Source organism: Varroa destructor, unplaced genomic scaffold, assembly GCF_002443255.2.
Source record: "Varroa destructor unplaced genomic scaffold, Vdes_3.0 BEIS01000001.1, whole genome shotgun sequence".
NCBI classification, from domain to species: domain Eukaryota; kingdom Metazoa; phylum Arthropoda; class Arachnida; order Mesostigmata; family Varroidae; genus Varroa; species Varroa destructor.
The window spans coordinates 70,573,421-70,600,740 of record NW_019211454.1 but is presented as its reverse complement, the minus strand read 5'-3'; the positions used below and the strand labels follow the sequence as shown (position 1 = coordinate 70,600,740).

Here is a 27,320-nt window from a genome sequence, read left to right as displayed (position 1 = left end):
GTTAATAAAGAACGTTTGTTGAACAATAATAAGAATAAACAATCCGTGGATCCTTCTTTACCTAGAGGGCTACGTTGTTCAAAAGCGGCTGAAAATCAACTGCGCGTTAAGTTCTGTTATGTGACTCAACCAATAGGCCAAACTGAGAATGATATAGTAGCGCATGTCGCCCGTCCTGTAGCTCTCATCACCGCGTTTTGCAAGGTTACATAGGCCAAAGACATGGCTTCCTTATACGATACTTTCTCGAAATTTATCGATTCATCCACAGGCCTTTCTGAAACACGAAGTAGAGAGTCCTAATCCACAAGGATGATTATTTCTGCGTAGTCTGGCAAATATATCCCCACCACACTCTAATCAAAGTAAAAAAGAACGTTTTATATATAGCTGTTGTTGTTGCTGCTGCAGCATAAATCTTTATAAAGATTTATTTCTATTTACGTTCTGCTCGGATACTAAAAGTGCTGCCGCAATGACGGCCGTAAGACGATTTTTCGTTTCAAAATAATATTATCGGTAACCTGTCGTGAAAATGAATGATTTAAATATTAAAATTTAAAATATTTAAATAAGTAAAAGAGCGTAAAAGGTACTATTACGTGTAAATTCTGTATTGTTTGCTTCCTAAGCCAGTAAACAATTGAAGAAATCAGCTTTATCAAATCCCTAATTTTGTAACCAGTTCGTGTGAGCGATGTTAGATAAGGTACTGGCTAGGATAACTCTGAGCGCCTACGTAGAATTCAATGATTCCGATTACATCATTGAGGATTGACTGTGCTACGCATATAAAAGACTGTGTTTTATTGGCATTCAGCTAAAGCGTGTCTTCTTTGTAACTGCTGAATGCATTTTCTCGGGTGGATTTTGAATGTACTATCGTTTGTGTGTATTGTCGCACGTACGTACCTGGCAGTACGTCTAGTGAACATTACAATGGAGAAAAATGCAAGGTGCCCCCTGAATGGTACGGAAGTTAGCTTGGAACAAGCGATACGATGGCCTGATTCGTTTCAGAGTCTGTTTCCTAAAGTAATCCAATTACTCTTCACAGTTTATTCTCTCGAACGGATGCCATAATCCATGAAGCCAGTCACATTTGCTTTAGCTGCATCCAATTTAGGCCGATCTTTCCTGTCAGTCATTCATCCTCCCAGCCTGGCAAAATTCTGTGGTCAATACCTCATTAGAGCATTGTGCAGGTCAAGAAAAGCTAGGCGAACTAACGATGTTTTTCATCGGACCGAACGTCCTTCTAATTTTTTTCTAAACACATAACGCTAATAGTTAGTTATACGTTTAACGGGTATTTATTAAACGAGCGATGAAATTTTCATTTTCAATGTTATTTCCGACATTTGGACCTAGCTGTTTTACCTTGGTCCGGCCCCTCCTAGCTCGCCATCGCTTTTGATCTGAGAAGTATCTTAGTTGGCTTCAGAAGTGGCCAACTTGATATAACAGATGCCTCATTTGATCCGAAAAGTGCTTGATTAGATTTGCAAGGCATTCAGAAGATATCCATCCGATTTGGATCGAAAAGAGTTTAGCCTGATTTGAAGAATACTGTTTGATTTGAAAGCAAAATTTCTAATTAAATTTCAAAAATGTCTAGAACGAAAAACCGATGGTGAACATGGGTAGATAATTGCGTGCCAAACGAGCAAATGGCTTGCTTTTCAAGCCTGTTTCTATTGGCTGTCGCAAAGCGTATTGACCATCAGGCTCCAAACCGTCTCCCGTCTTCTTACCTTTCCACCACTAAGATTTCTACAGCTGATCTACTTGAAAAGCCATCTTCAATATTCAGTTTTTTGCCCATAACTCACCAATCGTGTATTATGCAGATTAGCTGCGATAGAACGACTGTGTGAATTTAACTGTCTGCCACTTTTTCGCCCGGGTCACGGCGGGTCAAAGACAGCACAAGGCTTAAGCGCTTACCTCTGCGCTTTTGAATCGCATTGACCTATGGGTTTTTCTATGTCATGTTTATAACTATATGTTCGTAATGTATACGTAATAACGAAAACGGAAATCACTTCCTAAAGCTGTCCGCTTCGAATCATTGGAAAATGAACAGTTCTTTACGGGACTCGCCCAAGCATGCCGCCGGCTTGCAATGGAAATATTTTGCCAACTTTGAGTCTCGGAAAGTGGCGTTGGCATACACCTACCTACCTACCTACCTATACGATCACTCGCGGACGTCTAACAAAGGGCTGGCAAATAGTTCGATAAGGGTTTAATAATTTATTGATGTTTAGCCTACATGATCTGGTATTCTTGCCTCGAGAATAGGCTTTGCTAACTAGTAAATGTTCACACCTTCAAGTAAATATATAATGATGTTTAGTAAATTTATGGCTAAAATTTAACTAGGTTAGGTTTATTAGGTACTGCTTCACAGTATCTGCACACCAGTTTATATGCTCGTAGAAAAACCTGAACCTCTCTATAGAGACAAAGCATTGATTTGATAGAACTGTTTAGTTTCATTTTAATTTAATTAGAGACACAAACGCTTATTTCACTAAGATCCAGACAGACATTGTCCTAGAGAGAAGGAATCGTATAGTAAATAGGCATGATTAACAAACAATAATTCTAGCATGCCATAGACAAATTAAATATAGTTAAAATTAGGCTTGTCAGACTTATTATCCTCAAAACGGTAAATAATTCTCTGTGATTTTTTTACAGCTAAGAGTTTGTGGTCGTTGCAGTGAAGTGGGTGCCCCTTAGGGTGCTAAGCGATGATGTGCTGAGCGAAAAAGCTAGCAGTCGTTCATATCGAAGAATGATCTAATTTACATAGTCCTTATCAAGTCCGATCTAGCTCACAAAGACATCGATCAAATGAGAAATAGTTATCACGATTAAAAAAAGCGTGCACGAAGCGGTTAGGGTAGTTATTTGACCTTTTATTGAGCGCTCCGATGCCATTTCTCCATTGTAAAAACGGTCCGAAAGTTCCTGTTTGTGGTTAATATGCCTGCTTGAAGTCGTCACCTCCTCAAAGTCTTATTCAAGCTAGTTTTCTGCGGAAACACTTCGTCTCAATTTAGCCCAGCCACTTAATTTACGGAAAGCAATTGTTACGTAAACAACAATAACCCAGAGGCGGAAAAATATATATATAGTAGGACAGGGCTCACGTAATCACCTGCGGTTGGTACAACCCCTCATATAGGTACGTTCTATACAATACAGATTCTTCGCATCCCAGAACGAGATGCTCATGAAGAAAACATATAAAATAAGACAATTCAGGCCTGCCCCTATATGGGTTTGTCTTCAAACAGGAAATTGGTAAAAGTGTCCGCCAAATCCAAGAAAAATAGATTAGAAAATATTAACCTAATGTAAAGACTAGGATTATGTCACGGCAGAGATCACTAACCTTTGAGATTACTGCAACAATACGTTCGGATAGCGGCATATGTCGAAATGAATCAGTTATATTTATCCCGTGATACGGTGCTGTCAAAACATATATATCCCGATATGTAACTTAATGACTCATTGGACGCGCCACTTTTCAAAATATGAATAAATCAAAACATTTCAACCGTACCAATAACTACGAGCATCAAGATAAGAATACTAATTTCAAGTATGACATTTACCAACCATATGTTATATCGATAACAGTCATCAGGAAGGGACGCAAAACATAGAATCCACCATTTATCAGGCTGTTGTCTTATCAGCTGTATCAGCTGTTTAAACTAATACTTTAGAAACTAGAGTATTTGCTTAGTTCCTAACGAAAAACTCCTGATACAGTACGTAGTTAGCTACCTAATCGCCTTTGACACCATCAAATCGACACCTTTTTCCCCCGTTAAGTTAATCCTATTCAATATAATTATACCTGCGCTCGAAACAGATATTAAACGGAACCCTGCGTTCAACCTCGGTTCGTCGACTTAGGCGTATAGAGTCGTGGGTAACGTAGTTGATTGCTGCTCCTAAGAACACGTTATGATGATCTAGGTTTGAACACGGCTATGTCTATGCCCGTGTTCATTTCGTGTTGGGTGAGAGCCACCCGTCTCTCTGATAGAAGCCCTATCCTCTACGCCGGACGTAAAACTCGAGACTTGCGGTTGCTAGAAGTACTGCATCGATGTGCAACTACGAAGTAGGGGAAGTGTTGACGAAGTAAATATAGAATATTTTTGAGTAAAAACAAAGGATGTATAGAAGAAATTTCACCTGACGTTTTACATGCAGACTCTGCCACATGCTTATTCTCGCATGTGCCACAATGCTTTTTCGGTTTTCATCCGTTGCCAACGAAACGATAATCACGTTACCAAGACGATATGAATTTCGTATGGGAGGCCTGCATGTATGCGAGGCGGCTGGTTTCTTCAGTTGTCGCATGAACAATAATGCATCTTCAAACAAAGAGGACCCTGACGGGATAAGTGTAAAACTTTGAAATGTTTTTGAGCTAAGTCGGCTTGATCTTTGATTTTTACGCTCGGGCATGGGTTAGCTTTTACCAGTCTTCGGCAATTTTACCTTGTATACAAGGTAAAATTGCCGAAGACGCTTTCAGATAAGAGAGAATGGTCCGTATTTGCAAAACAAGAACTGGTGAGGTATTTCTACTCTGAGAGAAGCAATTATTGTAATTTCGTATTGATGCGCTCGGTAGAAGTCCGGCTACCATTCAATAGAAGAGCCAGACGAAGTCAAGCTGTGGTTTACTGAAAGGCTAAAATCTAACGGCGTTCTAGCTTGCGTTTTCTATTAATAGTACAGAAATGTATTTCTATATGCATTTTTACGGTTTCCTACAAGTATCATACAATATACGGTACAAAATAATATTATTCTTTTCTATCCTAGTCTCTATCGTTGGAAAACAATTACCTAATTTACTGTATTATTTATATCCCAAGCGTAATGACAAATCATCTTTGTTAGCACTGCTTTAAACGTGTTTTGCGAAGGCCGCTTTGAACAGTGCCACCAAGCCGAATGAGTGAATCCTTTTCGGAAGGCTGTTCCGTATAAGCGGCAGATGACAACGTCAGGCACGGAGGCTTAATTTTGTCCTAATCACCAGAGTCTTTCAAAAACTCGTCTGACGCATTATTTTATAGTGGACTCAGGTGAATTGGTAGATAATTAAGCTGGAGATCCCTCCCTTCAGCCATCAAAATTTGTTTTGAGTTGCAAAGCCGCTTAGTTGGTAGGATTCAGACTTGGGTGTATGAATCTTGTATAGAGATATTTTTCATTAGGAAAGCATAAGCTGCATGTAATTTGATGGGAGTAGAGTCCCATAAGCTTTGAATAGACAGCTTAAATAGAGAAGCATGGTATCGTTTAGAAACACCAACAGTGCTCGTGCTAGTAAGGGCTTCTGTGTGCAAGTCTTAACTCAGGCGTTTATGAAACCCTACCCGTTAACACGTCTCCGAGGGCGCATCTGACTGGCAACAGTGATCACGAGGCCAATGGGAAGCAGTTTCAAATCTGCAGTAGGCCAACCTAGATAGAACAAAGTTTGTTAACTCTAAAGCCAAGATTCTCAAAGCTTTAACCTACGCTATCAAAGCTGTGACATACAACTTTCTTGGTCCTATGCGGAATGAAGGAGTACTCTCATCAGCGTATGTTATGACATGACGCTTTTTAGAGCTTCGTATGCTTAGCAACATGGGACTAATATAGATGTTAAACATGAGAAGCGTCACAATTTCAAGAACAGAAACGTACTAGGAGACTGCTTTTTTCTCTCAGCGGGAAGCATGGGTTTCTGTCATCTTTGCCTGCTGACAGCCAACCCAATGCAAATCATAACGTTCTGCAGTAACAGTTCGAACTGCTTCTAACACAAATGATTTACCACGTACTCGACGTTGTCGCCCGGCGCCATATTCAGGCACATTTACAACGTTCTGCAACAAATAACAGCTCCTGCCAGGACCTGAGGGCACTTAGATCGACTCAGAAAAAGTAAACCAAATATCTCTAGGTTTTCTTTTTTTCGATTTATATATCTTTGCATATATATCGAGATCTTAGAAAGATCCGCAACCAAGGTGGGTCGATAACAGCTTTTTAAATCGTCACTCAGCTATTCTCTCGGATTACAGTACCGTAACTCTATCGGAAAGCCTTTATACTCCGTCCAGTATAATGAGTATAAGATAGTGGTCTGGTAAGAAGGTATGAAATTTAAAAACAATGGGAGCAAATATGTCCGGTTTGCCAAAAGCTCTGTCGAAGCTGCTTATTAACACAGGTCAAATAATTGGTTAATCACATACAGGTGCCCCTGGGCGAGAAGAAAGGCGGATCTCATTTTGAGGCTCTTATTACTGTCACTTGTCATGATGTGTGGTAGAAATATCTATGTTGGTAAGAAGCCTTGTCCTAGATTGACCAACGTTTACTCATGTTTGATAATGTTGCTGTAGAAAACCGACGAAGTGGCTTTCGAAACCGTACGAAGAGCTCGGACGTCACTGTCTTCGCTAGGAGACATTTAAGGAGACGTCGTCTGGCAGGGAAGGTGCACATATGCCGTCGTACCACCACTTATCCTGAGGATCTTTTTGACGACTGCATGCAATCAGGCCGAAATTGATAATGTCAGTAATTAAAATAGCTCAACTATTCTAACTAGCGTTTACTAAACATTTAAATCCTTAAGTGGTTTCATTTTTCCGACTTTTCAATACCCAAGTTTCTAGGCGTTAATGTGTATAACGTCCAAATGGAAATTGGGATCAAAGGCTATGACGTGATAATTCGACACGATCACCAATTTAAACCGGTAGCGCCATTATAACGTTATTTAGACGGCACCATGTATCTTCCTTGAGCTCTTAAAAAATCCTTAAATTCTTTGCCCACTCGTTCGTCAGTATTCAAAACCCAGAATATTTGTGTGTCGCATCTATACGGAAAACTGGGTTGTACCTATTATTCAAATATCAGATTTTGCTACATTCTTTATGTGAGACAATACTGTATACCAGAGCTTTTCGATCAGATTCAGATAGCCCGATTTTTCAGTTCTCTTTTCATAGTCACATTCGCGCTAACGTGTATACTCTGCCAATTGAATTTTGTACAGCCAATGGGAAATAGGATGAAAGACTCTCTCTTGAGGCGTGACCAGTTGAAATGCAGGAAGAACTGATCTCTGACTAGGGTGGATCATAGGCGTATTGCTTTTTATGCCTTCACGCTGATGTTAGCGGCATAGATAAGCTGAGTAGCGGCTGCCATTACACGAATATAGATTTGGCAATTCATTCTATGTGACTTATTCAAACTTCGAGTCAAAAGCTCATCCATGTTCGATTCCGCTTAAACAACAATACAGAGCACGTGCCTGTTTAATGCATTGCAAGTCTGGCTCAGGCGTAGGTATGTCAGAACGGGCTAGAAGCTTCACTGAGCGCGCATAGGGCTTGAAAGCTCAGCAAAAACCGCACGGCTATTGTGGCCAGTAAGCGTACGAGTCAGTATAGAAAATGCATCCGGAAAAACCTCCAGGCTTAGCGGAACCCCAGTGGCAGCTCAACCGAAATGTACCGATATATGTACCAGTTCGTCTTCGACTGGGGCTCTTGAAATTTTCTGCGGACTTCAATTGGAGTCCATCTTTTCTTGCAAGACGGAATTTTGTACAAAATATCATATTCGCTGTTGTATAAAAGTCCATCTCTAGGCAGATTTTCTTTGCACAGGCAGCTGGAGTTTACACGTTGTTGCACCGCGGGCCTAGAAGCTGAATAAATGAAGCCATGGTCTATATGTAGTAATCTGTGTATCAGGTTGTATTCTTGAACACAAATCGCTGTTTCTAAGAAGGGTTTTGACTCCACGGTAGCATCTTGAACTTAAACTCACATGCATGACCGGGACCATGGACTCTGTTGGCTATTGAGGTGTCCCTGAAATAGTTATCTTTCAAAATGAACCATTCTAAAATAAACGGCTTCCGATGAACGAAGGATCGTCAAATTTTGAGTCCGTTTTTCGTTATCACTTAATTTATACCTAATATAACTCTTCAGTCGCATAGAAAAGCTCGATGTCGGATGAGAAGCGCCCAATTCGTTTCCAACGCATTAATTGTACTAACACCTGTGAAGAGTTTGTTCTATGAATAGCTATCTTAAATAAATACATACATATATACATATATATTTACTGAGACAGTAAATAACCACTAGGTCGAACTTTGGAATCGAGTATTAATTGTTATATTGACCTTGAGCAAAGTTTTGATATACGATAGGAAATTGAAGTAGTCTACCTTAAACGGTATCACTCTGGTATAAGAATGATTAATATCACTAGAGACATAAATAAGATATCATTATAGTATAAAATGCTGTTATTAACTCGCAGTATCTTCCTCGTTCTGCTTAGAAGATGCGTCAAAGTAAGTGGCGAAACATGACTAGACTAGGACGAGCGATGTTTAAACGTTACAGAATTTTTTTTAGGCTGCATTTGCCTCGCGCAAAGGCTTTTTTGCAGGAGGTTAAAGGTGTTGCTAATAGAACATGGTTTTACAAGGATTAACGCGAGATCTCACTGCCAACATTTGTATCTCCTATTTATCTCTATATGCACCCACATTCTGGTGAGCAGTTTAATGGTCGCGTAAATAAAGTGAATACGCGACACCTTTAGCGTGCCAACACAAGTAAGCGGTCAAAGCGGCAGATTCAGCTAAAGCCTTCATCGCAATCAGAGTTGATTCTTCAAGAGTGAAAGATTATCTTCATGGATGAAAAAGAAGTGTCGTAATAGTGTGACGCATGTTTACGCAGGCGGGCGGGCGGGGGGGGGGAGAGTGCCTACACTCATGGCTTGCGAAATTACGGAGCGGTTTAATTCGGATTAATTTAAAAGACGCCAATCAGGTGACAAGGAAGAACAACATATTATGATGTGACCAACAACTATTGGATTTGTTCAGTTCTGATCTTCGCAGTTGGCCAGTGGGTACATATCTCATCAGTTAGGCCGGATCGGGAATGCAGCCAATAAATGAACGTTAAATATATTTCTCTACTGGACGAAGTGTTCGAGACAGGCCGCACTGTTTAGCTATGCCCTCTAGCTCGGACGCAGCAAATGATGAAAGTTAGATAAGTTATTTCACACCTGAAAAGGCAGCAGGTAAGTGGCGACAAAGTTATTATAATGAAGCATAGCGTAGGCGCTGCGTCTCTAACCATAAAAAAGAAGACAATACCCATTTCATACCTAAGCATGTATACGTTTAACCGAATTGTTAAAATAGAATGATTTAAAAGCAATCCAGGCAGGACATTGGACCAACAGACAACTACAGAGATAAGTGTTTTGGATCTATGCTTATGTGTTAAGTAATAATGGTGCTGCATCATAGTCTCTGCAATGTATACACAGATTCTACAAGTGTTTTTTTTAGCATTTATTTAATATTTAAATTGCATAAAACGTATACCATGCCGTTTCATGGGCATGTTGGAGAAGCCCTAGCTATATCCATCATAAGCCATCCCCGCTAGACCTTCTAATGGAGACGAATCCTTTATGCTATATCGAGGTGATTCCGAGAAGCTGTTCACACAACAGATACAGGTGTAAATACTCGAAAAATGTTAGTACTGGCTATGGGGAACTGGTAAGATGCCCTGTGCGAATCCATCTGCACAGAAGATTCTCATAAATATATGTGCCAACATCACGATGATTAATTTGAGTGCCCCGTCCCGTTGGAAGTAAAATTCGCCATCTCCGTTAAAGTGCTCCGAAACAGAAGGTGAAACAGATTTCTCTAAGTAATTAGTATCGGTTAGAAAAGGATAGTCCAATTTTTCTTGAGATAAACCTAAATTTTGTGAAATTTACATAGTGTTCTCCCATAACATGTAAGTTCGCGGTTGCCCAGTGGGTGCAGTTTTTTTTAGGTGCAGTTAATTGTACTACTTGATTTAAATGTAGCTCGAACGTTCCGAACAATTTTTTCCTATGGCTATGCGTTTCTTTCGCATTTTTCCAAACATCATTCAATATTATGTCCTGCATCATCTTCATCGATAGCCTGTTCCGTCATCGGAGTGTGGATTTTTCATCTATAACGTGTCCACGTTAACACTAGATTGCCGCAGACCTTCGGTATCTTATCTTTTGTCCGATCAAATTTAAATCGCTTCGTTTACTCTGCCTGAAATACCCTGCACTTGCCCCTCTGCTACATTTTTATACCTCTAACAGAATCTTAAAATATATTTTCTTTGTTCAGAAATTAATCATGCCCCAAGCAATATTTCCAATTGATTACCGCGCGAGAAAAGAACAGTCAGAAAATTATGATTAGTGAAACATGTTATATGTTTTTCATAGACATTTCATAGTTAAGGAGCGTAGTTCCGCAGACTACATCAGAGATGCGCATCCTGAGTGTCGAAGTCTTGGAAGTCTATTTTTAGTTAAATAGCACAATGATGAGGTCTCTTTGCTTCTTTAAGAGCCATCTCATTTAACGAAGGCTAATGCATTTTAGATTTCACTAGTTTAACTTTGGGGAAGGCTGTCTGCTCTGAAATCATAGGAAAGAGAGGGTTTAATCACACAACGAAACTTGTATAGTAATGATATAATAACAATGGGAACATCGGTTGGCTTATCGACTGCCAACCTGTGTTCTTGTTATTATATATATTTCATTGATACATAGCAGTATAAATAACTGAAATTATTGAAACAATTTTACAGGCATCGCGATTCAGACCTTATCAACTATTTATAAAAATTTGCATAAACCTATTCCTTCTATAAGAAATCTTATAAAAACAGTATCAAACAACGAGATTAATTCGGTATTTTATTTTTGTCAAATCGCATTTTAAACGGGTCCGCTATGTGGCCATGATCCATTAATTTTAAATGTACGATGGCATGCTTAATTAATTGAACAGAATTGAATATTTCTTTATACAGATGCGTAGGTTTGGTCGCTTTTAGGTCGTTATAGATAGATTTAAATTTGAAGATCTCTTCCGAGGCGTGCTTTCGCCCAATTCAAGTTCAGTCGTAGTTGCCTAATAAATAACTAGGCTACTATATTTCACATTTTTTTCGGTTAAGACTTTCGTAAATCTGGATAATAAGGCCATGTTTCAGTTGGCCAGCGAAAGAGGTATAGAAAACGAAAAAATAGAGGGCCAGTGTTAGATTTCCTTCAACAGCGTTAACTGAACGTAGAGCCTGATTTTTAGAAAACATTGTAATAGTTTTTGCTATGAGAAATCTTCGACCGTATCAACAGGCGATGTGTGGGAGAAAATGGAAAAACACATATAGTGATTTTCTTTATAAGGTTTAAAGTAGCTGACAAGCGGTTCCGCTAAAATTGGATCAGCGTCAAAATCGCATCAAAAAACCACAATCAAAAAGTAACACTTGGTGGGTCTTGTACAATGATCAAACTTCACCCACACAACTTTTGTTTCCAGCCTGCATGTGTGTGCGATCTGTTTTTCTGTCAATTGTTCTATGTTCTCAGCTAAAGGCTGCTATCAAAAACAAGGTGTAGACCCATTTTAAGGTACCCATCAAATTTTTTTTTGATGAATGGAAGAAAAGTATATGCGCAGCGATAAAATCTACGAAAGACTGACTCATATTTGTGTAGTCCTTCTTTACTCGCAGAAACCTCAGTATATACTTCCGTCATTAGGCAGCGCATGTTTGTCAACTTCCCACATTTAGGTAAACATAGAAAACATTTTCCACTTAGGACCCGTTCGATCAGTTTCGTCTGTTATACAGTGTTTCGTTCTACATCCGATCGTTGTAGAACGATGTCTATTTGGTTCAGTCCATGCCAATGCAAGGACCAGCGTGTACGTCGTGGCGCGCTTCAGCCATCGTGGAGAGGGACCGGTAATGGAAAGGGCGGCTGTCGTTGGAAGAGTAACCGGTGTAGCCACATGTTGCGTGAGAGCGCCCCCTGGACGCCGGCTAAGTCTTCTCAGAGGTAAGAGTTCGCTGGCCGCAGCGCGGATGGAAAGCTAGAGCCGCTTACGAACTGCCCCTAGATGCGCCCGTAGTTACACATGTACGGAAGGCCGAACAATAGAATTTTCTAACAGCTAGTGTACAAACATCCACAGTCCTAGTACGGAACATACAGTCGCACCATCGTTTTACCGTCTCTGCGTTTCGTTTTACGCTTATTGTGATTAGGTAACGGTCCACTGGATGGCAGCAGCAGTGCGCTTAAAATATAATGTGGTGATAGTTTAAGTTCCACTTACAAGGAATCAGTACATACAGGAGATGCCGCTGGGTTTCGTACGACTGAAATGATTCAGATAGTTTCATACGGTTCAATACACAAGTGTTGCCAATGAACCATGCGCATTCGTACCTCTTATAGGAGAAGTGTGTGTCGTGACCCATTCCCGCTATCGCCCAGTTCAAGTCAAATTTGCCGCAGGTGTTGCGTCGGAGCGTAACTATCATGCAATAGTTAGCCATAGCAAAACAGGAGCCAAATCGAAAATAAACTATTGGCTATACAGTAGAAGTTATTACTAGCACACGTCACCTGCGTCGAAGTTTAGCATAGCGCTTTCTAATGTAAAGCATGATCGAGCTGACGTTTACGCTACGATAAGCGTGTCGTACAATAGTGTATCCACTGTCACGCTTACGATGGCCGGCACCACTGCAGCAGGAGGATGAATAGAACAAATAGGACCAAGTCTAAACCAACCGACCAATTGATAAACGAGAAGTGAATAGGATCAGCGAACGACAACGGCGTGTCCGCTATATTTGAGTCCACTTGATCATCTAGAACATAATGACGACACGGGCTTTTGTGTGGTTACATGTGAGATGCTGGTGTTTCTGTTATGTCGTACTGGTTGCCATTATCGCGCTGTGTATCGCTCTAATCAACGCCATTGGAATACAACCGGAGATTTCCATCGCCCGTAGTTCGGCCTATGCTAACATGCTGCATACCGCACACGTGATAGGACAAGTCCAATACACAGAATTAGCATCGTCAAACAAAGAGTGACTTTTACCATTGTTGGCAGTCGAATATCGTTTCCCAAGTAAGTGTAGTAAGCTTCTTCAGTTGATTGTAGAGAGTGTGTATATCCAACTACTATTAACAGGATATGTCAGCCACTCAAACGATAACGCCGGTCGCTACCCAGAAGCGTGCCATTAAAGGCCACAATATCTCGGAACAACGAACATCGAAGTCTACGGAAAGAGTCAGATCATAGTCAACATTAGTACGATTATCAAGGGCAGCAGCAGTAGCATCAAAACATGAGCGTTTGCTACAATATAATTGACCACTTCAGATCTGCAAGAAACAATCGCTGAAGCGCTAACGGCTACAACAGCGATCTGGGTTTGGAGAAAAGCGCCGGCATAGAATTTGTTTGTAATGTCTATCTGTCCTACGACTCGTTGCCACTTCTCTGAAGACCAGTCTAATCGTTGTTATTGTCGCTGGCGTTGTCGTCATCAACAACCGAAGTGGCGACCAAAGCACGTTCAGATACACTTGTGTCCATTATAGCTAACACTGTATCTATATGGTGCATGGATCTTAACGACCTTCAGCACTCTTTGCACCAGCATGGTGCGATTCATACGTGTATATGCTAGTAGGCCCACTTTTGTTGGCGCGCTCATTACACGTGCCTGTAGTTTGAACCGTGCCCAATTAGTAACCCATCGTTCAGTACTGCGATTATCACGAGCAACTTCAGCATCATCATTGTTGTCTCTTTTGGCTGTTGTTACCTTCGTCACCAGCGACAACACAGAGAAGCCGCCGTTACTGGGCCGGTTTTTTCATCGGCTGATATCGGAAACAGGACTTTAATTCGAGTTACATAGGCCGCAGTTCTGAAATATCTCGTACATTTGTCTGCTACGGACAGATGGCAACGCCGAGACACTGCCATCACCGTTGACACAGCTCTTTAGCTTTCGATATCATCGGCCATCACCAGCGTCATGGTCGTCGTAGTGCAACTGCCATACCGGTGCGTCCGGCGTCAATAGTGGCATTAATATTCCCGCAGCTGTACCATTATTACTAGTGGTACCGAGGCCCTACACGCGTTGAAGTTACCTGGCGCAGATTGCGATCACATTTAGATTTAGGCAAGTGAGTGCCACCTGCAGTACAGCTGCCACGCGCCTCACTGCTGTTACTGCTACTATTTTCACAAGAAGACATGTCAAAAAGGACAGATAGAGAAATACCGATGATTGGGATTTGTATCATTGCCACGGAGCGTTCAGACAAATACACACACGTACATACCAGCTGCATACGGATGATTTTAACTATATCGGTAGCCATGGAAGTATTGTCGACAAGAGTCGTTCCGCTGGCAAAAACCAAAAGAAGCATATATAGTTGAGTATCGTTGGTTACCACTACAATATACAAAATTATACCCAACACGTATCACAGTAGTCACTTGAATCGACCGCTAGCCCCGCCGCGACTACCTTTTCTGTGCGCATCTGCATATGCCTATCTTTATATTCCATGTGCTCTGCGCACGATCAGGCAAGGGGCCGTAGCTTGGAGATGCAGACAAGGGGTGAAATTGCTTTCTAAAACTGAACTAATCGAAGACATTTTCTGCATGATCTAGAAAAATAGGATGAAATCATCAGAAGCACCATAGACGCAACGGTAAATGGAGTAGGAAACGACAGGACTTCGACCGAGTAAAATTGCGTGCTACATAACAACTCTCTCAGATCGAGCTCCTGTAGCATCACGTCAAAATACAATGTCTTTACGATTACCTTTATAGATAGCAGCAGCGCCGACCTTGCGTTATGTTGCAACTCAATACAGTCGCCCAAAAGCGTGAACAAAATCGGTGGTTAATTGTGTAATCAAATACCGGAAAGTTGCTAAGAACCACCTACTTCCAGTGGAAAGGACATTGGAAGAATGGACCAGGGTGTGAAAACTAGAACAAGAGAAAGCCTACGGAAAAGCATTCCCGTCCTTGAACGATGCCAAAAGCTTCGCTTTGTGCCTATTTATGTCCTGAAGCAAGTACATTGTGTTTTTAGGTGTGTGAATTTCCAGCGATAATATTGTGACACTGGAAAAAAAACGTAACGAAGTGAAACTTATGAACAACTTTGTGACAAACATGGTTTCTGCTCTTCTGTAAGCACGTCAACAAAGACTTTTATTAGGAGAGAACCTGTCACGCTCCCTGTATGTTATGCGTGTAACATCGAAGTTTTAACTAGTTCCGTGACCCATACTCTAATTAAGGAATCTAAACAATCATCGAAACAAGAAAACGTCTCTACTATGGACACAGTCAACTGTACTCGTAAGTACCTTCTTTTGCTTAATTAAAGCTGTTTTCTTTATTCTCGTCTATCTTCGGATAGTAGAAGGCGCCTTGCAATGGCTAAATCTCATCGAAGCCTGTGAGCTGGTATGTCTGTAATGTTTGACATAGTACAATGACTATATTTGTGTAACGCTTGGACCCTTAGTATGGCTTGGTTAGTCAGGATTCTGGGGCTTTTTTTTGCGGAATTGCTACATCCGTCGGTAGACGTATTTGAATAGTCCGCGTGCAAATAGCAGCCAGTGTGCATTGTGGATGCACTAAGACGAAGTAACTTTTTTTTTTTTTATAGATTCCCTTCGACAATTTGCACACGTCATGATACGGAATAAAACTCTATACATGGCGATTTCTGGTAGTAATTTCTATAAAATCAACGTACGCCCCCTTCTGCGTAAGTTATATTCACGTCCACGGTACGCTGCGAACGCTCTTATGTGTAATACAACGAACGCATAGATAGATAGATAGAAAACAAATCATTTATCTGCTTTTATGAATACTCGTTGATTAACTTCCAAGCGATTCAATACTTGGAAATACTTAATAAGCCGGAATAGAATTGCGATTGTTTCTTTATGTTCTATAATGAATTTCAAACTTTCCGTAGAGCGAATTAGGCTTCCACTCGTACACGCGCAAAGCCCATTTTCTAATGTAATGTTGTACCTAGACCTTTAAAGGTAAACCCGTAGGTACGTCCGTAGTGACCTCATCTTAGTCTTAGAAAACACTTCAATATTAGAACAAATATAAAAACGATTTTCTTGTAAATATCGTATTTTACATGCATACCTAGATAGAGTAAGAAATAAATATTTAGTCTCGGAGTTTTATCAGGACTAAGCCTTAAAAGCCCTTTCTGAAGCCTAGATGCCATAGGCTTCGTTACGAGTATTCCTGTCAGAGTATACATGGATGCGATAGAAACAATTCGATTGTGTAACAGCATCATAGGGCATAATGAAAACGTATTTATTAAATACAAATGAACAGAGTCGTAAAAAATCTTTGCATTTCAGATATAATCCCCGCGTAGCAGATCTAGTAATCTCAAACTTAGTCAGATTGCGGGACTGGATCTGAACGAAAATGCGGTAGTTTACCTCGTGCGATCGTACTACCTTGGATCACTGACGGCTGTCCTTTGCCTCTGATTCCTTTTTGACTTCGCCGCTATTGTCGGTATTATTATTGCCACTGTGGAAGCTTTCCACAAAATAACACTGACTTTTCCAAACGATCATGCGCGAGTACTTACCTTTGTTCTATTCCTCTCTTTTTCCTATTTTTCATCATTCGTAATGTGCTGATACGAAGGAATTTTCCCGGCGTGTATTTCCTTGCATGCCCCTCAAGCTTATTGAAGTCGTTCCTGCAACTTCAAACGACTATTGCAGCTATTCCTGGTTCCTCTAGAACATGAAAACTCCACAAAATCAGAACATAATTCAGCTGTCAAAGATGGAAAAGAAATAACTGTTCCAAAAAAAAAACAAAAATGTTGCCCATCAAGGCTCGAGTGACAAAGCAGTTTGGAAGAAGACAAATGTACCCGCTTCTCACAAAGCGTCGTTTACAAGTGTTACCGATGAAAATGTAAGTATAACACGAAATCCAGACAGAAATTTTAAAAAATTTCTTTCAATATTTGCAGTGTTATTACTTCCGCGGCATCTATTCAGTGGACATGCACTTCAGCGAAACCACATTCGAGGTTCCCTATGTGCTCATGCAAAATATTTCTCAACCAAAAAGCTGACTTTTTAACCCTAACTAATCAGAAATATGTCTAATCTGAGGTCTACCAAAGCGACAAGTCGTATATGTTGATCTAGTAATCTAGTCTTTCACGAAAATAGAATTTAGGCAAAAAGATATTGATATAATGCGCGTATGCAAGCGTGCGTACACTAAATATAGTTACTGACAAAGTCTTTTTTCGGTCCATCAATAACTTACCTCATAAAAAATTGATCGGACGACAATTATCCATAAAAGAATAAAGGATCGCACATAATTAGGGTTCCCTTTTGCTTGTAAATATTTCTTGCTCTCAAAAGAAGTGCTTACGTCGCAAAACATTCACCCGGACGACTCAAATACCGAAAGGTATCTTATTCACTAGCTACAAACGAATGCTGGACTTGATCTGCTTTAGCATCTATCTACAGCGCTGCATGGTCTGTTTCAGTGTTTAACTAATGAGTGATCCATCGAGACCTAGATACAGCTGAGGCTAAATTAGCTATAAAACAACTATAACAACAATGTCCTAAATAAATTATACTGAAAATTCGTTTACAACTGGTGAGACGTTTACCACAACAACAATCGTCTATGCGCTAGTCAGCAACAGCAAAACATAACGCGAAAATGTTGGGATTTCGAAGAAATTGTTATTTTTTCTACGTCTGGCTTGTACCCCGGGGGTACACAACATGCGGCAGATGTCGTGCTCCGCTACCGCGCGTGCGAGAGGACATGCCGCCGGACATTGGAAGAATAGTCTCAATTGGATTTCGGGAGATGCGGCGAATCTCGACAATGTCGAGCCATAATGCCGAGAGTGTCAATGAACGGGAACAAGTCGACTCGAATAAAGCTCAGAGAAGACGACGACAAGCGTCAAACAGCTGCTGTAGGCAGTCACTTATAGCCGAGAAAAGGGTAAATAATAGAGTGTTTGTAAAACTGAAAGCTGGAGAGACGCCTGGTTACGCCAACGGAGCTACTCATTAATGCGCGAAGACGGTATTGTCAGATAAAAACAAATTTGTGCTTTGGATGTTTTCCTTGTAGAACAGAACTATTTCAAAACCCACGCTGGTTTGGCGATCGTTACTATAACTAGAACGCCTATGTGTTTATGAATTTAACGCCCATTGCTCATGGCATAGTCTTATAGTAAGAGTACTATTACGATATGTTGAAATTAAGAGAAAAACTACGAACGTTTTACAGATAAATAAAAGCTTGTAAAAAAGATACGTTTTGTACTTAACCTATAGCATTTATTTTATTATTTTTATTTTAATTTATGAATTTTTAATATTCTAATACATCTTTGTGGGTCCTTTATCTACACTGCGGTTCATGTTGGACATACGAAACAGTGCAACAAAAAATAAGTACTGACTTACTAATGAAACTTCAGCTACCTCCATAATAGCATGAAATATGTGAAATGTGCTGCACTGTCAAAGACTGGATTATCGAACAGGAGACCTTTCTACAATATACTTTCTGTATGATTTATCTCAGATATCAAGTTAAGGCTAATATCAACTTAAGTAGAAGCCCCTACCTTTAACGGCAGTAATATGTATGCTATAATATTTCGCTCGTTGCAATGTACGGCGTTTGCTCCTAAAGGACTTTTACTTTGTGTACGGATGGCCGTTTTGAGGCAACATAAATATCAATAAAAGCACTATAGAGTTATTTGAAGGAAGGAAGGAAGGAACCACTGTCAGCTCCTTCACCGATAGAGGCCGGAGGCTGCAATTAGAATCTAGTTTCCACACGTACAAACGGCCAGATAGTTGGACCGCTTCTGTTTCTCGCCCAGAAGTCGCGTTCGTTTAAATGGAGCACCGTAAAGAACAAGCCATATGACGGCAAAGCTACCCACGGGAAATCAAACTTAAAATAGGGGATCAACGGAATAGCCAGAGCGAAAATGTAAGGTTCAAGAGGGATATGCCGACTTGCTTTGAGTCGAACGGTCAGTTATTTCCAGTCTAGAGATAAAGGAAAGGCGTCAATAGTTGTAGCTGACACTACGAAGTACCTCTAATTTTCCTACAGATATTAATCGAATTGGGCTGAGTGTGACTTTTGTTTATACAAACATCTAATGTAAAGCTTGTGCGCTAGCGTACAACGGTTTCACATTTTTTTCAAATACGTTACTTTTTTTTTTACAAACGATGCATAAATAGAGAAGGATGTCACGAGTGTTTAAATATGCTTATGTTTTGGTTCTTGTGGAAGGAAAGCCTGTTATTAAGAATTACATTCGATCAAATGCTTTTTTTCAAGATTGGCTACAGCGGTCCCTTCAGCAGTTCAAAATCGACAGGTTGTATCACCGAATCTGACCCTTTTGTCGAAACAAGTTTATTCACAGTAGATTTATCAAGCGAAAGCGTAATGCAACTTCAACACTTATCTGGATAACATGAGGGTACGGTTCATTCAGTGTTAATTCCAGTATGTATACACTAAAAAAGAACATAAATTTTTCCCGAACCTGCTTTAGGTTCAAGATGTACTATAGGTTCATACAGGTTATAACCATTGAACTTCCGTATGGCACAAGTATTGAAAATAAGCTTACCATTTATAATAAGCAGTTATTTGCACACAATATGGGGTCTTCCTTGTGTTTCCATATGTACGTCCAGTGTCGCGTTGGGCATTCCATCAGATGGCTGGCTCGCAGCAACAAACGCAGTGTGTCTATGCCCGGGTTCGAACCTAGGCCGTATGGCATCCCTGAGATTAGCAAGCAAATACTTTACCCACTGTTCTCTCCTGTACCTAGCATGTCCGTTAGGCGCTCGTTCGTGTCCCAATAAATCAACCATATATGACTGGGCGCGTGCCAATATGCTTAGTGCGGATCATTTTGAATGTAGGGGCCGTCAGATGCGAGGCGGGCAGGCAGAAAAGTTGCTTCCCTGGAACTCACACTATGGCGGTAAATTTTGTTAAACATGTCAACAAGATACTCACTCTAAATACAGGTAATTTACCGGTGGGAGTCAGACCAATAGGTATTTCTATGTAAAAACTAGTAATATCATATATACTATGGCTTTATTCAGCAATATGACAGCTTGGTTTCGTCAACTCAACATGCTCTAGCAAAATAGCCTTCGGGCAGTGAAGTGGTTAATATCGCAATGCGTTTTCGTTCAGGTTCTTCAATCGACATTGAAGAGCGATGTAAAATGGCCAAATAGCAATCATCAATGTCAGAGCGCTTCGAGACGTTTCGACGTGCCGTACGGCGATTAATTGTAAAGCTGAACGACAGAATAGTATGAGTTCTTTTTGGCTGGACAATCTGACATAGCTTGTTGTGGTATCGTACTTTAGTTACCGGTGATACAAGTGTCACTATCGTATGAGGCATAGCATTATGGAAAGGCAATTGCGCATTTCCTGTCCTCTACGGGCTTAAAAACTAAATTGGAGTGAAATGAACGACCTACACGCTGTTTCGGATTTTGCTAGACAAGTATAGCTGTTCTATGCGCACCAACGTCCCTCTGCTGGACTGTTGTAGCAATACGGAGGCATACGTTATTGTTATCGTCCTTTTGATTTCTGTAGGAGGGGAAAAAACCAAGAGAGTGAGATATGAGGCCTCTTTTTTTGCGGTTCCTTTCACAATGACAGCGTTCGTACGTCCGCCGAATACTGTAGGACCACTCAAAGCACTACCAAACGCTAGCGGCCTGTACCTGCCTCCGTGGGTAGAAGCTGTACAAAAAGCTAGAGCTGATCGTACGGTGTTCGAAGAAAAATATTAGCTGAATATTTAGACAAGCTTTGTTGCCTGTTTTCGATTAAGGCCAACTGCGGCTTAGATCAGCATGAAGGAGCTGGGTATGCTAGAAGTGGTCTTTAAGCTGGTCGCCTGGTAGACGATAGGGTTTAACCTTTTGAAATTGCTAGCTATTAGAAAAATTAGTGGAACAATGTTAAGAGAAAAACATGAAAAAAAAAAAAAAATTGTAACACTTTGGCCGTAATTGACATCATCACTCGACTTGACCTTAGAAAATTTTCAAGAGTTCACATGAATCGTTTAGCCAGAGCTATGACAGTGTGCTTAAGGATAATGCGCATATGAGACCATGTGGATATAATGTAATGATGTAACAAACCAATATTTTCCACCCTTCATCGGACAACGTCTAGGGAAAAAGGGATGACAGAGGCACACTGTGTGACCTTTACCTGCCGCATTGACTGGGCGAACTTATTAGGTGCGCTGATAAATCTGTATCCGATAGAGCCAGTCCTAGACGCATCGTTGCCAGCCTGTTATAACAGTATGAATATGTAAAATATACCTAGTGCTCAAAACGTATTTTCGAAAAAATGTATAAATACAGCGTAGTGACCCATAGTTTAGACTAATGTTGCTTTTCAAAACGTAGCAAATATTGCTCAAGGTTCGTGACATGTGTGTATATATATGTAAGATAAACGGTCTTTTCTTGCCCTTTAAGGGGTGGCTTTGTGAGACTCGTTTTGTGTATTTCTGTCTTAGATAGCTGTCTGTATAGCTGTCTGAGATAAATAGCGGTCGATGAAGAAGCTAGCACATGACAGGAAGGAATGGCTTACCAAAAGTTATTTTCAAAAACTACTTAGCATATTTAGCGAAGAAAGTAAACGCAGTACGTATTCAAACGGTCAAAGTGGCCTCTATAACTAGCGGTTATCTATACTCACAACCTCGTCGTGTGTAGAAAGCCCAGTCAGCGTAGGTTCATCTAAACGATACAAATGATTAAGATTGTATCTATTATGATAAATCTTCAAGCGTGACGTTGTCGTATGTACCTCACAGTGTTTACGTAACGTGCCTATCGACTTGGCTTTAAATGCTTTCAGTTTTACGGCCGACGCCGGCTTTAGACATTCTTTCAATTGGCTGATTCGCACTATGAAACGAAGTGTATTTACGTCTGAACTCAAACCTACATCAACAATTGTCCTTAAGGTCAACAGGCTAACATGTTACCAACTACTACAAGGATAACTGGTCCGAGTCAAACCGCACTAACGTACTCCATGATTCTGCAACGGTGTCGCTTGTTATTTTTGCAAAATTAAAAAACGTGCTTGAATTTGTTAAGGGTTATCCCTATACAATAAATCATTTGTTTCGTACTGTCCGCGCAGTCTGGTGAATACACCTATGCACAATACCATAAAATTAATATCTGAATTTGCTCCCAGGGAACAGCAGGCTTGAACAAGGCTTATTGCAAAAGGGAAAGAAACACGTGCGCCTCATGCGCCGAGCAGAAACATCGAAAAGAAAGCTATTAGATAAAGTTGGCCTGAATCGATTGGTTTTCATTTCGAAATAAGTTAGAATCAACTTAAAGCTGCAGATCCCGTTGTGTTCTTAACGTTCTTGGGACAATTTTGGTGACTGTCGGTTTGCCGCGGAAAAGTCACAACAGTTACGTTACAACCTCTCTCTACTTTGAAAAGGCCTTTAATTCAAAGCCATTGATCCACCATCCATAATTTGTTCGTAAGAATGTGTTATCATTATAACTATTAAAAAACATTCATCGCATTTATATGTATGTTAATGTAGTATATTTCTTTATCCATATTTCCTATAGTCCAAGAGACAAACCAGCGATTGACAACCCTTCGATTACGTAGTACGCTCGAAAAGAAGGCACCATATTTTAATTTTTTATACTGCGACTTACGTACTTAAGAAATATGACAAATACATGGATATTATGGGACTGTTACTTACGCATGAGACAGGAAAAAGAAAAAAGTTGACTAATCTTTGGATAAGGTATAAATGAACAATTTGAAAGGAAAACCTCACAATTAGGAAAGGGATAGACGTTCGACGTCTGCTTCAACTGGAAGCCCGCTTGTTCCACTTGTAACCGCTAGGCCTTACTAAGCAGTATGGTCGCATCTTATCTCTTTGTAATTGTAGTTCAGACAGCAGAAAAGCGGCAACTTCTAGTGTCAATAATGTACTTACATCGTAAAAATTTGCAAAGAATATAGGTCGGTTAATTTTGCCGGCCGCCTGAACTCGAATTTGGCTTGCTGAGCCATATTCAACGAGGGTCGTATCTATGATAGATCGTTTGCCCCGTCGATCATACTAGTTCTATATTGATTTAACCGTTCGCTGTTCTGTACTTTAAAAAGCTGCGGCAAACACGATTCGTGATTATCTAGATACTTGGAAACGTGCAGTACCCTTACTCGACAACAACGGTTACCGCACGTTCATGAGAGGCAAATGTTTAAAAATCTATAGTGTTTTATCAGTAAACCGCGATTTATTGCTTTATTACAGCAAATACTCTTGACGATGCCTTTAATACGTTCTCTTCACCTACACACAAAATGAGCGTATTGATATGATTAGTTCGCAGGTTCTTCGCAGTTCAGGAACTACCACGCTTATCAGGGAATAAACACACGCACACACAAGTTTTATAGTCCGGCAATGGACATATTCATGTTGGAAATACTAAATACACGCGCGTGCGTACTGTATTGTTAAGTGTATGCACGTTTTGCGAAGAAACAAGTTTCAAACGTACTTAGCCGATGTACTGAAAGAGAGCTCAGGGCCGAAATTCGTATATCAAGTTCTTTATATAAACTTAAAATTTGACATAGAGGCGGATTAGGGTAGCGTCCATCGTCATTTAACGACACGTGTTGAACGAAGATCGCGATGTGACATGTTTTTATCTAGGTGATAAAAAATATACAGCATACAATAAACATTCAAGCTTCTATTTCAAGCCCATTTCGAAAGATGCAACAGAAATTCTAACGGAAAAGAACATCTAAGTATCAGATAAAGTTGTAGCGAAGTTTCAACAAAAAAAATTATTATCGGCTTCTGCGATCGGCTTCGGATCTGCGATATCAGTTTACACGAGCGCAGAAAAGATGCGTTCATTTTTATAGGCGATATCGAATAAAGCAGCGATATATATATATATGTGGGTCAGAGGAAACGGAAACTGCGGAAAAAAACCCTGAAAACACATGTCTGAAACTGAAGGAAGCAAATGAAAATCTCGTGGTAATGAGTACGATTTAAAGGGAACATCGTTGTGTTACGCATATATACATCATAAAATATAGCCTTTTTTATTAACACGGTTTCGCACTGTGATATGTATACACATACGTATTGAGAAACCCCGATAGATCGACTTTTGGCTTGTGTAAATGCTTCTATGCGATAACTACGATTGTGCTGGGATATGTACACCACGGATACAATGTACAACACGAATTTATTACGCTGTGTGTGGGCGTTGGTAGAGCGGACGCCCAAAGTAACGCTATTCTCGCTCGGTAGCTCTAACCTTTCAATCATGATGTTTTCTCTGCTTAACTCTGCCGTCCAGTTACCAAGTAAGTGGTCGCGCTCTGCTTCCTTCGAGGGGTAGCTGCTGGCACGAACGAATGTATTTGATCGCCATAGACACGTAGGCCAATGCTAATCGGAGACATGATCAAAACTACTCGGCCAGAAATGCATCTCTCTAGCCAACGCTGAATCGTTTGATTTGTCGTCCCTCTAGTGATCTTGCCGAGCCCGCGAGTAATTCCCTTTGCCACGATCCTATGGTCCGTGCGACACATAGCCTGAAGAATCTCATGCAAGTGTCAGAATGCCAAATGACATGGTAAGTTTGAGGCAAACGTGCCGGATACATTTTTTACGATATGCTTTTTAGACCGAAAAAAAACTTTAGGTCGAACATGCTACACAAATGGAAACACGCATTAAGGATATTCTAATTAAGTCAGCGGACCGCGCAATATTTTGAGTCACTGCTACCGCTGTTCAGTTAATCTCTCTAGGTTTGGCTAAGACAGAAAGCTAAAGCTTTCGATCTGTTTACCTAAATCGTGCTCCACCTTATATATGTATTGCTTGAAGTTAAAACGGCCTCTGAAGCTAAAAAATGTTTAACGCAATGAAGCTAGAGTATGCCACATAATGGCTGCGGCTCACTGTCCTATTATCTTGTACTTGTGTTACGCAGCTAGATAACTGGAAGATCTTACGGTTGCACAAAATTTGTTACGCAGTACTCAAGCTGGGTGCTATCCTTATCCACGGTGCAACCATTTAATGACCGTAACTTGAAATCCGATTTGCCTCTGGTCTTTTTAAGTAATGTATTGTGTGCCTAACACCTAATACTCAGCTGATTTGTGTTAAGGACCCGTTACAGGGCATAAGGCCAGCTTGATATCCTCAAACGCTATTAGTATTATTGCGTTTTCGTTTTCGCTCTTCGTCAACACCACCGACATCTGGTTTGTTCTTTTTTTTCGACGAAAGGAGAGGTTTACTAACTAGGCTACAGGTCGCAGGCTCAGACGACTAAGGCAGTGAATATTCGACCATTAACAACGTCAGTGCGTGTGGCCTGTGGAGGTTGCTTTCTATTAGAACAGAGAGCAAGTTTGAGGCTGGACTAGAACGCGGTGGATTTCAGCAAATCCTAGATGAAGGTTGAAGTAACTTTCATCTAGAAATCGCTAAAAAGGATAGGGATGCGTCAATGAGACGGGCCGTCGGATCCGCTGAAGTTAGTGGTTTTCAAGCCCAATTTGCGATGGCCATTCTAGCTGTAGTCTGTTTTATTTTCAGAAACGCACTGCGCGATCAGCCGGTAAGTATAAGCAATGCCGCTTTGGACACGTCATCCAAGCTGAGGGAAAACGTTATGCGTTCTGTATACACATCGAATTCGCTCGATGTGTATATACAACGCATTCGATTATATATATATATATTCGGGTTGGATGGATCCTCCAGACCGGTTCATCGCTGGCGGCACAAATCGTTAGAACAATGTAACGAGGTAAAAAAGGTCTACAAAGTATACAGCATATTTGAAGAACTATAGAGCTACATTTGTTGATCGGGCGAGGTCGTAAAGGGTACTTAACAATATGTTATATCGCTCTGTTGGGCTCTGGACCTCATACTCAGTCTGTTACCACCGACCGGCCATGATGAAAATCATTACTTTAAGGCCCGGACAACCTGAAAATTCTTTATATAACGATAATATAACATTAACGTTGTTGTTATTATTATTATTATCGTAGACTAAGCTTTGATGTCAAAAAGATTTTTCCCGTCATTGTCTCGAGACGTACTTCTAAGGAACAACTAAATTAAACAATTGATTTGTCATTTTTCTCTATTATTTACTGTTGGTGAAATGGTTCAAGTGTTGTTTGAGGGAAAATGTACTGACCTGTGTAACACTCAAAACGATTTTTAGCCAAACCTAAGGCCGTCAAGTGGACAACAGTTATTTCTAATCTATCTCTTGAGAACAAATTGAATTTTAGTAGTTCTTGGTGTGATTCAAGCGAAAGCAAGACACGTATTGAAACTGTCGTGTGTCTCGTACAAGTTAAGTTGATCGTTTGTCATAGCGAGACATATTTTTTCACCTTAGACGTATTTCTATGGTAGATTCTTTAGATATTTACCAATAAAGCTAAGAGGAAGCAACGACACGATGTTGATTATATTACGTTCTGGATATTTTATTTGTACTCTAATCAATAATAAAGATATTATTGCTTTTATTATTCAAGGACTATGCTACTAGCTTGTAGACTTGTGGTCTGAATTTCGCCAAGGGTTGTTCGCTATTGAGGTTGATCGCTCACTTTGATAGTAACAATCATCGTACAAGCAAACAGGGGCACTGAATGTTGATGCTAAGATCCACGAATAGTGATTTACCCATATAACAAGCCTTGTACGACTGAAAGACTCTTGATCTCGACTGATTTTTTTGAGCGTTATTTCAACAGACTATCAACTTTGCCTTCGCTTACTACTATGCAACGCGAAGACCATGTCTACTTGACATTTCAGTAAATAGACACCTATTCTATAATGTAACAAATATATTTAAAGGGGGCTGAACATGGAGTAATCACTGCAAGAGGGCTTAACTTACATACATACCTAACTGTATCAAGTTAGACTGTCTACAAACAAGTTAAGTCGCTTCAATCATGTTTAATACTAGGGAGTATATGATACAATTTAAACGTGAATTTTTTCAAAAATTTCAGCCTATTGTTAGGTCACATCATAAA

The 27,320-nt window shown here is 40.3% G+C and overlaps 1 protein-coding gene across 9 annotated transcripts in view; it reads left to right on the top strand.

Moving 5' to 3' along the window:
• LOC111248418 (calcitonin gene-related peptide type 1 receptor-like) overlaps nucleotides 1-27,320 on the top strand; it is a 146,427-nt gene that overhangs the window by 30,990 nt on the left and 88,117 nt on the right. For 3 of the 9 annotated variants that reach the window (XR_015319546.1, XR_015319545.1, XM_086978074.1), the window contains exons 1-2: nucleotides 12,029-15,392; nucleotides 15,709-15,810. Coding sequence is in view for 7 of the 9 variants with exons in the window: in XM_086978074.1 (XP_086834200.1) it covers nucleotides 15,371-15,392; nucleotides 15,709-15,810 (124 nt within the window). In the remaining 2 variants the exon portion in view is untranslated. The other 6 variants (XM_086978061.1, XM_086978071.1, XM_086978053.1 and 3 more) reach the window with 6 other exon arrangements.